This window comes from Belonocnema kinseyi, chromosome 6 (genome assembly GCF_010883055.1).
Source record: "Belonocnema kinseyi isolate 2016_QV_RU_SX_M_011 chromosome 6, B_treatae_v1, whole genome shotgun sequence".
NCBI lineage: Eukaryota > Metazoa > Arthropoda > Insecta > Hymenoptera > Cynipidae > Belonocnema > Belonocnema kinseyi.
This window is the reverse complement of record NC_046662.1, coordinates 143,516,831-143,529,051: the sequence shown is the minus strand read 5'-3', so window position 1 is coordinate 143,529,051 and position 12,221 is coordinate 143,516,831. Positions and strand designations below refer to the sequence as shown.

Genomic DNA, 12,221 nt, shown 5'->3' with positions numbered 1-12,221 from the left:
GAGGGAGCTCTTCTTAATATTTTGACACCAAAATCATGTCGATACACCTTACCGACTGCGAGTAAAGCCACCCACGCTTTAACTTGACAGACTGTAGAAAAGGAGATACCAAGTGGAATAAGATGTTTCGTTTAGGTGGAAGGGATAAAGAGAACCTCGTAGTCCATAAAATAGAAATTAGAATAGGGGGTATTTATTTTGTCAACAGATGGCACAAACAAGATACGATCTTTCAGGCTCCAAAATTTTCGAAGATGGAGGCATTCAAGTACCCGAAAACTAAGAAATAGGAGTTCTGAATCAGGAAAATGTGGGTATATCAACAAACCGCATCCATAGGATTAAAAATACGTCCAGTCACTCAACTGAATTCAGAAACAAATGTAACCAAACTCTCAAAAATGGTATTGGTAATTCTCACAAAAAGAAGAGGGAAAATAAATCTGTAATTTACAAAACCCAACGTAGTGGCAAATCGAAACATAGGCAAAGCCCAAAAAGAATTCGGGCCACTAAAAGCATGAAGAAAAAGGAAGAAATGAGCCGAAAGATAGCAAGAATCGAAATGAATTTAACGCCAGAGAATGATAAAAAACAGGACGAATTTCCAGAAGACAATCAACCTAATAAAATATTATATCCCTCAAAAAAACCATGGATTACTTTGTCGATTGACTCTAAAACGCCAGTCAAACCAAAAATAAAATCCATCGAAAAGATAGATCTAAGGCACTCTATAAAACTGAACAATATACGGAATGAATTATTGATGGAGTCCGACTGCCTTAGACAAGGTAGAAAAGAAAATTTTATTGAAACATCATTAAAGGATAAAAACAACAACGACGATCCTCTGATGACCCTGGACATAAAGATAAAAGAAGAAAAGCAATCCAAAAAGAAACGAAAAGAAAACATCAGGAAACTTCGAAAGGAAAGAAATGCAATGATATGCAAAAATCTGCGGGTAAAGGAACGCAATAAAATAAGAAAAGTCGGTCTACAAGAAAGCAGAAAATAATTATATATTAATCTCATTAATATGATTGAATCATTAGGGATTTTTTTTTGCTCCCTCATTTTCCATCACTTCCGCTACTACCCGTCAAATGTTTTTTCTTCACTTTTATACTTGAAAAAAGTACGAATGTCGCACTTACCATAATTATATGCGCTAGAAAAATGTTATCGTTCATTAGCTGCTGTCAGACATTTTACACGTGACATTTAACTGAAAGCGCTTTTTATTTTTACCCTTTTCCGAAATATTAGTTTTTAGGAATTGAATCGCTTCTAAATGGGGAACGCGTTTTTCGTTAAAATCATATAAAATTTTTTGCGTCGCGTAAATCCCCTAATTTTGTTGAAAAATTATTAGAGACATTTGAAATAGACGAGATTGCTTGCTGATCAGCATTATTGTGTTTAAAGAATTTGAAACATCCATCTAAGAATTAGGATTACGTTATGGTTTTTTGGACAGTGCGTAAATTAGATATGTCCTCTTTGATAAATTGGGAGACGCAGTTGAGATTTGCAATTGGTTATTCTACTTTCCAAAAATCAGATGATTTTTTGGCACCATGGCTGCGCAATTTGTAGTCGATTCAACTCTTAAAAAAGTGCCTAATTTGCAAAGAGAGTCATCATTCATTTAAATGTGAACAGTTTAGAGAATTATGTATTCATCAATGCAAGAAATTGTCTTTGCGACATCACTGTTTTTAACATTACCAGACACTAGATCATAAACATGCAACTGTTGTAATAAGTATAATTATTATATGCAAGTGCCATCGTAAACACGTTGCTACATATTGAATTTAAGTCCTGTGCAAGTTCTAGTTTGAAAACGCCGGCATTGACGTCCGCCTACACGCTCGCGATCAGTTTTTAAGTGGTCGTGACTAACATTTCGGGCCTAAAAATAAATGAAATATCGGATAACCATCCACTGTAAAAACAAAGAGGCCATCATAATAATATCAATGCTCCCACGGTTAAATAAAAAAAAACGCTCTACTATATTGTGCCTGAGAGATTTGGCGTGTGAAATAGGGTAGGGAAACCGGTGCAGATAAGTAGAAGCGCCGAGACAGGCTAGGTAGAGAGAAGCACGGAAAATGATCAGATCACAGGGTGGGGTAGTAGAGTTGCGAAAGAGGTTACGCAAGTTACATCAGTTTGATGGATAATGCGGACTCAGATGAGGAAGTGTGCGGTAAACTAAAGCGTGAGGAAAAAAAGGGGAAAATACAGAAAAACAGTAGAGAGCAAGAGATTAGGGGCCGAGAGGTTTGGATCGATCGGGAAGTTCGTTGATAGGAAAAGGGATAGGGCGGAGAGAGGAAGTAGTGAGGACAAAGTAGCAACCGGGAAAGAAACAAATTGGAGCGGGGCAGAAAGAAGAGGGCAAATGTAGGAGGCAAATATAAGAAAACAATTTACAGTTAAGTGACGTGCAAAAAATGATGTTAGAATTAATTAGGATATATGAAGAAAAACAGAAGCAACGGGTAGAGGAAATAAAGAAATGAGGCAATAAATGATCGAGCTTAAGAGAGAAATTAGGAAAGGGAAGAAGTCAGGAAAAAACTAAAAAAAAAGATGTAAACGCTCGAGCAAAGATTAGAAAAGCAGGAAAAGCCTAATAAAGAGGTAGAGGAACTGGAAGTTAGAATAAAAAATAGAAAATAAAAAACAGGGAGTTTAGAGATGGGGAGCGTGGGAATGGGAAGGAAAGTCTGAGAAAAATAGAACAAAGAATAATAAACAAATAGAGAGAGGAATGAAAAAAAAAGTGATAAAGGGCCTAAGATTATAAGAAAAAGAGCTGAAGCAAGGAGTGGAAGAAGTAATAAAAAGGATTGATGCTACGGTAGAGGTAGAGGAAGTGCGAAGTGTAAGAACGGAAGAGCAAAGAGGGGTGAGAATGTTTCTGTTGAAACTAAAGAAATGGCAACATGAGAAGGAAGTGATGAAAAAGAAGAGATGTTGTATGGAAAACCAGAGAGAATAGAGGATGTTTTGACGTGGGTAGAAAGGAAGATTCAGTATAAATGAAGAGAAATAGCGGAACAGGTAAGAAAAAAGGGAAAGAGAACATGGGTTAAGTATGGTAAAATATAGATAGAAGGTGTATGGTAGTATTGCAACGAGGACTGGTAAGAGTTGATAAAAAATGGGGTGTTGGGAAACTAGGAGATAAAGAAACGGGGGATATAGTAACAAGAAATAGTAGAAAAAAAAAAGAGACGAGGAACGAAAGTAGGGAAGATTGGAGGATATGCTACTGGAATATAGAAGGCTTGGAAAGAATGGATAGAGAACTTATGAGAAATTTGAATATTTGAGAGAACTTATGGAAGAAAATAATCAAGAGATTAGGCTTTTAATAGGAGGAGATTTTAATGCGTGAACATGAGATAGAGGAGAAAGGGAATGAGGTGGAGATCGAGGGGAAAATCCAAAGATAAGATATTGAATGGGATGAGAAATGAATTGTTAAAGAGCCTAGATGAGATGGGATGATTAATCTTAAATGGAAATATAGAGGGGGATAAGGAAGGAGAATATACACGTTCAAGAGGAAAAAGGGGAACGGTAATTAATTATGTGGTAGTAGACGACGAGGTACGAGAAAATATCGAGAAAATAGAGGTAGGAAATTTGGATCACTTTCCCATAATAGTGACAGTAGAGCAAAAAAGAGTAATAAAAATATAGCTAAAAATAATGTAAAAGTAAAAGGAGCGGGGAGTGGGGAATGGTCAATGGAAGGTAAAGAGTAGTTCAAGGAAAAGGTTAGCAGTATTAAAATGGGAGAAGGAAATGTAAACGAGAAGATAAAACTAATGATTAGAGGGATAAAAGAAATATTAGAGTGCACAAGTAAAAAAGAAGTTAGTGAAGGAGGAGATAGAAGTGGATGGAATGAGAAGTGTAAACAGAACATGAAGGAAATGAAAAGGGAATTAAGAAAATGGAGAAAAGGCACAAGTAGTGATGAAAAATATAGGAGAAAAAAGAAGGTGTATACTGAGTTTTGTGATAAAAAAAGAGGAGGAAAAAAAAGGTTTGAATAAGAGGCGGCAAAGGCTAGGGCAGAAGAACAGGTTTGGAATGTGCTAAATAGAGAAAAAAAAAAGAAAAAGAGTAAACCAGGATATTGAGATAGTAAAATGGAAAAAAATATTTTATTGTATTACTTGGAGGTATAGAGACAAAACTTAGGAAAGGAGGAAAATATGTTAGGGAAACAGATGAGCAGGAAGACATTACAAGAAAGGAAATATTCAAGGTATTAGGTATGATGAAAGATGGAAAGGCACCTGGTATAGATAAGATTCCAAATGAAGTATGGAAATATGGGCAGACAGAATTAAAGGAATGGGCATGGATAATGTGCAATACAATATAAAGAGAAGACGGGTGGCCAGAATTATGGAAGAAAGAAGTAGTGGTGCCTAAAGTGAAGTCAGGCAAAGCGAAAGAAGTTAAAGATTTTAAAGGGAAGACACTAATGTCTAAATTGTATAATGTATATGTGACTGTTTTATCGGAGAGGTTAAAGAAAGAAGTTGATGACAAAAAGATAGAACCTCCAAATCAGACACGGTTTAGAAAAGGTATGGGTATCATGAGCAATATGTATGTTCAGAACCATCTAGTAAATAAGAGGATTTTTAGGGAAAAAGGGGCAATAATAGCAATGTTCGTGGACACTAAAAGCGGCGTTTGACTCATTAGACTGAGTGAAGATAGAAAAATTTATGGCGAAAAAGAATAAGAGAAATGAGAAGAAAAGGTTATGGGGTAGAAAAGACAAAGATCATGAGGTTTAAAAAAGGAAAGGGGAGAAAACAAGAATGGACGGGGAGATGGAAGGAAATAAAGTTGGAAGAAGTAAAAGAGTTGAAATATTCGGGATATATCTTGCAAACAAATGGAGATCATAGAGCTCATTTTAGAGAAAGGATAAAGAAAGAAGGGGTAATGGAACAGATATGGGGAATAGGAAAAAGAAGATTAAAACAAATTGGAGAAGGAGGATTTGATTATTTGATGCGCTTTTATGGCCGGTATAGGTTATGGGCGCCGGAATATATGATGAGAGAAGAAGCGCAAAGGGATAAATTAAGTACTAGAGCGGGAAAGAGGGCATTACAATTTGTGACAAAGCTGTGGGAGGGTAAGGGAGGGGAGTTAGCGAGAAAGTGTTTGATGGAGGTAGAAGAGAGGAGAGGGAGGGCGATGGAATTAACGAGAGTAGAAAATGAAAGTAGGGAGTTCTTTAATGATAGAGATATAGAGGACGGGACTGGAGTAAACTGTGAATAATTGGAAAAAGGGAGAGAGAAAGACAATCAATTGAAAGATGGGGGATGATTGAGGAATAAAAACGTAATAAATGGTGTAAGATGATAATTAAAGGAAGGACTACCAAAGTATTTAGAAAAAGCATGGGGACAGAGAAAGGGGACCAAAATAGCCAGATTTAGATTGGGAAACGAGGTAATGGAGGGGATGTATTGGGAAAAAGAAGAGAACAAGAAGAGAAGAATATGTGAATGAAAACTGGAAACATGGAAGCATGTATGGGAAGGATGTAGGAGAGGAATATAAGGTAAAGGAAGCTCACAAGAGAATGTGGTAAAGATGCTCCGAGAGGATGGATTGGGGGATGAGTGGATGAAGGAGTTGGAGCGGGCTAGATGAGCTAATGAGAAAGAATAAAAGAATGCACGTGGAAAACTGCAAAAATAGGGATATAAGAGAAGTGAAAGAAAAAGGAAACGGAAGTAATTTAGAATAGAAGCGTACAGAATGTTGTGTAATGCTTATGTAATAGCATAAGTAGTTTAAGATGAGGCTGCGTTCTAACTCTCTCTTTCGCTTTCGATCCCTCATTCACTAGCTCGCTTACACGTCTCACATTGCGCTACAGTAAAAACTATAAATAAGGATAAAGATATAAAATTGTCTGTAAATAGTTATAAATTACGATAAATACTATGGATCAGATTGTATAAAATATTTAAACGGAGGTATTGTATGAATTGGAAGTCATGTAAATCCTTAGGGGGCACATTATGAATAAAGACCAAGAGTCTTAATGTATCTTCGGCACCGTAGACTCAATTTAAGGGGCTATGCCAGTTTCTCGGGTCTAAAATCAAGGGTTTTTCGGGATTAAAAAAAACTGCATGGTCGAATGGACTGAAATATTGTGATTATATTTAGTACCTCTTGAAACAAAATTCTACCAAATTTGAAATATAAATTTTAATCTGAAGCCGAGTTATATGTGGCGCTGCGGAGGTCCTCAAAAAAAGTTGAAAACCGGCTGCAGTTGTAGGTCACGTCAGGATGCCTGAAATCAAAAAATTAAATTTTTCCCTTACACTATCTGACATTCTCTATTGGATGAACTACTATCTCTTGAAAGCTCAGCTGCAGCTTTTCTACGAGCTGTCCGTGCCTCCTTCATGATCTATTAATGCCGTTTCTCAGTCAGCTCCGTACGTCTCATGTCGTGCCTCTCAGCATATTCCGATGCGGTTTATATGCTTCAATTTCAAAATTATTTATGATACGGCCATATAACTTAAGAAAATTATTCTCAGAACAATATAGTATCGAAATATGCAACAACAAAAAATCGATTTTTCGAAAGTGAGAAACTGGCGTAGCCCCTTAACTCAATCAACTATGCAGATATTAGGCGCCAGACCCTTTTGTGTAAAAAACAAGAGATTCACGATAAATTAACGAAATCTCAAAAGTCACTCCATTACTAGCATTCTAAACTCGACAAATAAACAACATCATTGCGTCGACGATGTACCGGAATTAGAACTCACTTTTAATGCAAACTAGTTCAGACCTTAAGTGTGAAAAATAGGCAGAAGGCGTGGTTTCCTATTGATAGGGGTTTCCTACTTGTGAATAAAAATACAGAAAATTATATAATAATTAACTAAGTTTCCATTTATTTAAATGAAAAACCTTACAATTAGATTCTTTGAAATACCAGGTGAATGGATTTAACCAATTAATTTACAGTGAATAGAGTCATAGATTCTAGTATAGTCATAGAGGGGTAACAACTATCCACAAATAATGGTATGTAGCGCAAACGACTGAATTTTCAGTAAATGCAAATGAGCCGCAGATTAAGCAAAGTTTGCGATAAAAAACGATAAATACATTTTTTATTTTAATATTGGAATTCTCCTTGTTACCTGCCTTAATTTAATAAATGTTAACTATTTTTTTTTACAATCCGAAAACATCCTTCGAATATTTACAAAGTAACGGGCTAATTTATTTGAATGACATATCTTGCATCGTGATTATAAAATCTGCATATTGACGATATGGGCCACGCGTATAGCTAGTATAAGCGGAATGGTTTTCTCAGTCGACTCGTCTCAAATTCTGATGAAATAGGTGTTGCGTTGATTGGGGCATTTCCGGGAGCTTTCTGGAACAATGGAGATTTTCAAATATTAGGTTGGCAGCGGCCACTTATGGTTTGCGTCAAGTTTTTAGTAGAAATAGCAGTTTGCTCAGTCTCTCTGACGTCCCAATAATTGTCAACCGCCTGCTATTTCCCACAATGATGATGTTGACTCCGACAAAGGAACAAATCAGTGATAAGAAATGAATTAAGAACTAGATTGAAAAAAATAATGGAGAATCGTGTAGCTTCAGTGATGTGTCAGGCAATATTATTCATGGATTGATGAATTATTTTCAAATAAAATTTGACCAGTAATTGTATTTTATGAGTTGCAAATTGCAATATCACAACATATTGTCCAAAGAAAGATTCGCGATATTATATTAACATCTTTTGGCCATTCCTACTGTGCTGCAACGAGTACATGAATACGCACGCACAAAAATCACTCACATATATAGTACTCACAAATATACTTATTTTCATTTCCCGCATATATTCCAAACAATAATGTAAAATTTATTATACTTTACTTTATGCCTAGCGTATTCGAATTTTTTTTTCAATATTGTACTATATTTTTTAGAATTCTAAGGAGGGTCCTAAATTTGTCTTATGTTTTTATTTTGGCAAAAAATGTGGTAGTATGACTTTGGTGATATGGCATATGGGACAATATGTCACATGAGGAAACATGTCACAAAAGCATGTGAGATAATATGTCACGTGGAGTAATGTCGCCGATGGGGTAATGCTACACGTTGGTTCTTTTTTTGTTAGGGTAGCATATTTAATACAATTTTGGGATATATTTTGCAAAAAGATATATAAAATTGGTTCTATGTTTTTTTAGGGTAGTATATGTACTTCAGTATTGTACTATCTTTTCTCAAGTCATCCTCGGCTCCTGAAAAAACGGTGGCGACAGATTTCAAAAAACTTCAACTCCTCCCTTGGAGTTTTATTCGTATCTCGTCTTGTTTAGTTCAAAATCGGAATTTTCAACTCCGTTAGCATTTTTATTAGACGAATCCAAAGTGAAAAGTTCTATCGAATATTGGTTGACGGAATTTTTTAGATACTATAAATAATGCAATCCTGCTTCAAGCGTGTAGGTCTTCCGAAAAGCAACAATTCCTCATACATACATTTATAACGTATCTCGGTTCGTTTCGTTTGTAACAGGACTTTCCAAGTAAAACAAAGAATTACTTACCTGGAACGCCTCTCATAGATATCTTACACTTTAAATCGCAAATGCATGAACAATTTAACTCTTTATCAAATGGAAAGAAACTGTTCAAAATCTATTTTAATTGACGGACGAGAACTGAGCCAGGTTTAAATTATACATATTAATTTATTTATAAGGTATAGAGATAAACTTATGTTATTATGTTTAAAAATTTGGAAATTCATTACGGCACATAGGACTTCAAATTAGGTAAGGTTAATTTGGTTGTTTCAACATAAATTAGTGTCAAATAACTCATTAAAAAATATTTCTTTTTTACTTGTATAAGTCTAATAAATCCTTTGAAAGATTGACCCCAGCGTTATACTTATCCGTCTTCTAAAATGACCGAACTTAATGTTTTGGTTTCTGCTCTCCCGATGTCCTTTCTTTCTCCCTGAGTTACGAAATTGGTCAAAAGCGACACCTGAGCGCCGTCTGTTGATGGCAATGATTGATTATTAATAGTGGAGTTGCGAAGATTAAACAGACATCTCCCAAAACTTCGAAATATACTGCTCTATTACTTGGATAAAGAGACCAGTGCATCATGACATTTATACAAATTATGAGACAAGAAGTTAAAATAAAATAAGCCGGAATTGATATAACTGAATAAGCAAAAACTCTAGGAATGCGAGTATTTCTTCTCTCCCTCTAGTCCCGTTGCCAATATAATTTTCTAATATACTTATATTAAATTAAAACTTTGTCACCAGCTAATAAATTCCACATGAAAAATATTGGCTGATAAACAGTCGTAATAATAACTTCTCAAAATACCGCAGACCAAGCTGACATAATATAGCTTAACCCAAATGTACAAATTTTGAGTGAGCACGGCACAATCAATGGATAAAACCAAAATGATATGTCGCATCAAAAAATGGTTTAAATATATTTTGTACATTAAAATTTTTCTACGTTAAAAACTATTTTACCGTATCTATCGTCGTTTGCTTTAAAATTGGAATATTCGATTTCTTTCAGAGCATTTTGGGTGGGTGTAGCCAGAAGCGTTTGTTAAGGAAGGCTGGTTAACGAGTTTGTTTTTCCTTTTACGACTCAAAAAATTGTGCCAAAGCCCATTTTTATCCGGTCTCTACAAGAGTATATTATACGCTACAAAGTTTAAAATCATAGAAGCTTCTAATTATTCATTTTATAAATCTGCATATTTTATTATTTATTATACCTATTCTCGAGCAATTTATATTTTAAAACTATTTAATTGTGCGCAGGCATAATTTAAAGCAATGAAAAAATTCCGTTTAAAATTCATATTCAAAATAATTTTTTTTTGTGTGGTTTTTATTCAAAAGTCGAAAAGCTGAAGACTTTGCTTGGAACAAAATGTATCACCCGAGTTGGCTGAAATATTTCAGGCATTGCTGATTCTGTCTCACAAATTTTCCATTCCCTAGATGCTGATTTTCAAAAAACTTATGAATGATCATTTAAAAACTAATTAAAAGCAATAGGGAGACAAATGTATTATTAATATTTCATTATTTTTATTATAAGCGTATTTAGTGAAATAAACTCACGCAATTCTTAACATCATCCAGAAAATACATCAATTACAATTTTAATGTTTCGATTTGACAAGGAACCTTAACGTATGATTTTACATTTTTATTTAATATTCATATTGTCACGAGACTACTCAGAAAGAGGCAAGAGTTGAGTTTATTATCACTAGATTAATGGGTGTAGTAGAGTCTTAAGGATTTGTGGAGGGAGTTACGATCTTTAATTTTGGTCAAACATAGGTGTGTGGTATTACCACTAGTGTGTACGGTTGATGAAATAAATGCTTACTTTCTTTCCATTTGTGGTAATTTTTCATATAGTATATCACCAGCCAGTTAATTACATCATGAAAGCTTTGCCTATAATTTTTCTACATTTAATCTCTTTAATAACTCATTAAACATTTCTTTTTTTCCTAAAGAGTGGAAAAAGGTACTAACAAGACTTGTAAATAAAGTTGAGGCACCTCAAATTGTTGTGCATAAATTAAAATATCTATGGAACAGTTTACTGTTTCAAAAACAGAATTTCCAAATAATTGAAAGATATGGAAGATTAGTAATGTAGTTTTAGCAATACATTAAGTATATTCTTAATTCAAGTGAAGATTGTTATATCTAGAGAGCATAGTCTACGGATGTTGAAGAATGCAGAATGAAGTCTGAAATTCTTTGTGCGTACATATATATTGTGGCGTGGTATATGTTCCACGCACAAAATAATAAAAATTCTCTAAACGCGCAATAAATAAATAATCGCAAGACACAGAATGACATTTTAAGAAGCTATCTGCGAACAGTAAGGATTGTTTGGCGGTAGCGGATTGAGCTACTGTAGCTGAACAATCCATGTAAAATTTAAAATATACAAGTAAAATGTCACCTTATTTGGGCACGTAGCCGTGCGAATCGGATGACAAACAGTCGACACTACAGGGTGGTCCGGAGGAGCTAGAGGAAAAACGACACACCCTACGAAGCAAGAGAAACTCTGGATCTTATCTGGAAGAGAGTATCGGAAACACCTGAGCCAGCGGGAAGACGTCCAGGTTCCAGCGGCCGGTTGTAAAAAAAACTCGAGTGAGCGAGTCGAGTCACGAATTTGTCTGCTAGGCCAGGCCTGTCCATTGAGGGGAGTATGACACATTCGCCACAAGTTCTCTACTCAGCGTCAGTGGTGCTTGTTTTCTAAAATGGAAGAGAGGTATCCAGTGCTGTAGATACGTAGTGTCTCAAAAGATGTCTTATGGCGACTGATTTAAAAATAAAATTAAGTAATTTGGAATTTTATTAATGAACATATTAGCAGTGAAATAATGCAAAAGTCTTACAAATAAGGAAAGTACATAATATTTTCTTTGAAGAAAGTTGCAAATAAATCTTTGAAGCCAATAGTTTCATGGAGAATAGGTTTATTCTGAAAAATTCCTAAAATTTTAAACCTTAAATCAAAAATCATCTGTAAAAGGAGTTTTTCGGAATTTAACTTTTTGATATAATCATTACAATAAATTTTCTACATAACCATACTTTAGCAACGCCATTTTAAATTTTGATTTTCTCTAAACAGAATACTTCTTTTCGATGCACAATTTTGTATTCTTATTCTGTATTCTGATATTTCTGGAGAAAGTTTGCGTAAACCGTTTTTCTGAGAGAAAACTCAGCGAAATTTTCTACTTTAACAAGTTTATTGCAATAGAGAAATTTAAGGACTTATTTAGTAACTACTTAATTCCCCTAAAATACGAAATAAAGGAGGCAATTACATTAGCTACACTGTATTACTGTATTGCAATCAACTCACATACAATGTATTAACTTTTATAAATATTGAAGGGCAATGATTTCAACATTTTTATAAATATCAGCTTACACTTTACAAAGAAATTGTCAAAATTATTTGAAATGAGGATCTTTCAACACGGCTATTTAAAGTTATGGTGCTTATACATTTCATTTATGTATTATTGTAAAGTATAATGAAATA

At 34.6% G+C, this 12,221-nt stretch overlaps 2 protein-coding genes across 13 annotated transcripts in view; one reads left to right on the top strand and one right to left on the bottom strand.

The window, feature by feature from the left end:
* Nucleotides 1-12,221, top strand: part of LOC117174281 (thyroid adenoma-associated protein) — a 398,068-nt gene that overhangs the window by 319,346 nt on the left and 66,501 nt on the right. The gene's annotated exons all lie outside the window — the stretch shown is intronic.
* LOC117174282 (WW domain-binding protein 2) overlaps nt 7,057-12,221 on the bottom strand; it is a 315,912-nt gene continuing 310,747 nt past the window's right edge. The window contains exon 6 of one of the 2 annotated variants that reach the window (XM_033363224.1): nt 7,057-7,486. In XM_033363224.1, the coding sequence (XP_033219115.1) occupies nt 7,397-7,486 (90 nt within the window). In that variant the 3' untranslated portion in view covers nt 7,057-7,396. The remainder of the gene's footprint in view (nt 7,487-12,221) is intronic. The other variant, XM_033363220.1, reaches the window with a different exon arrangement.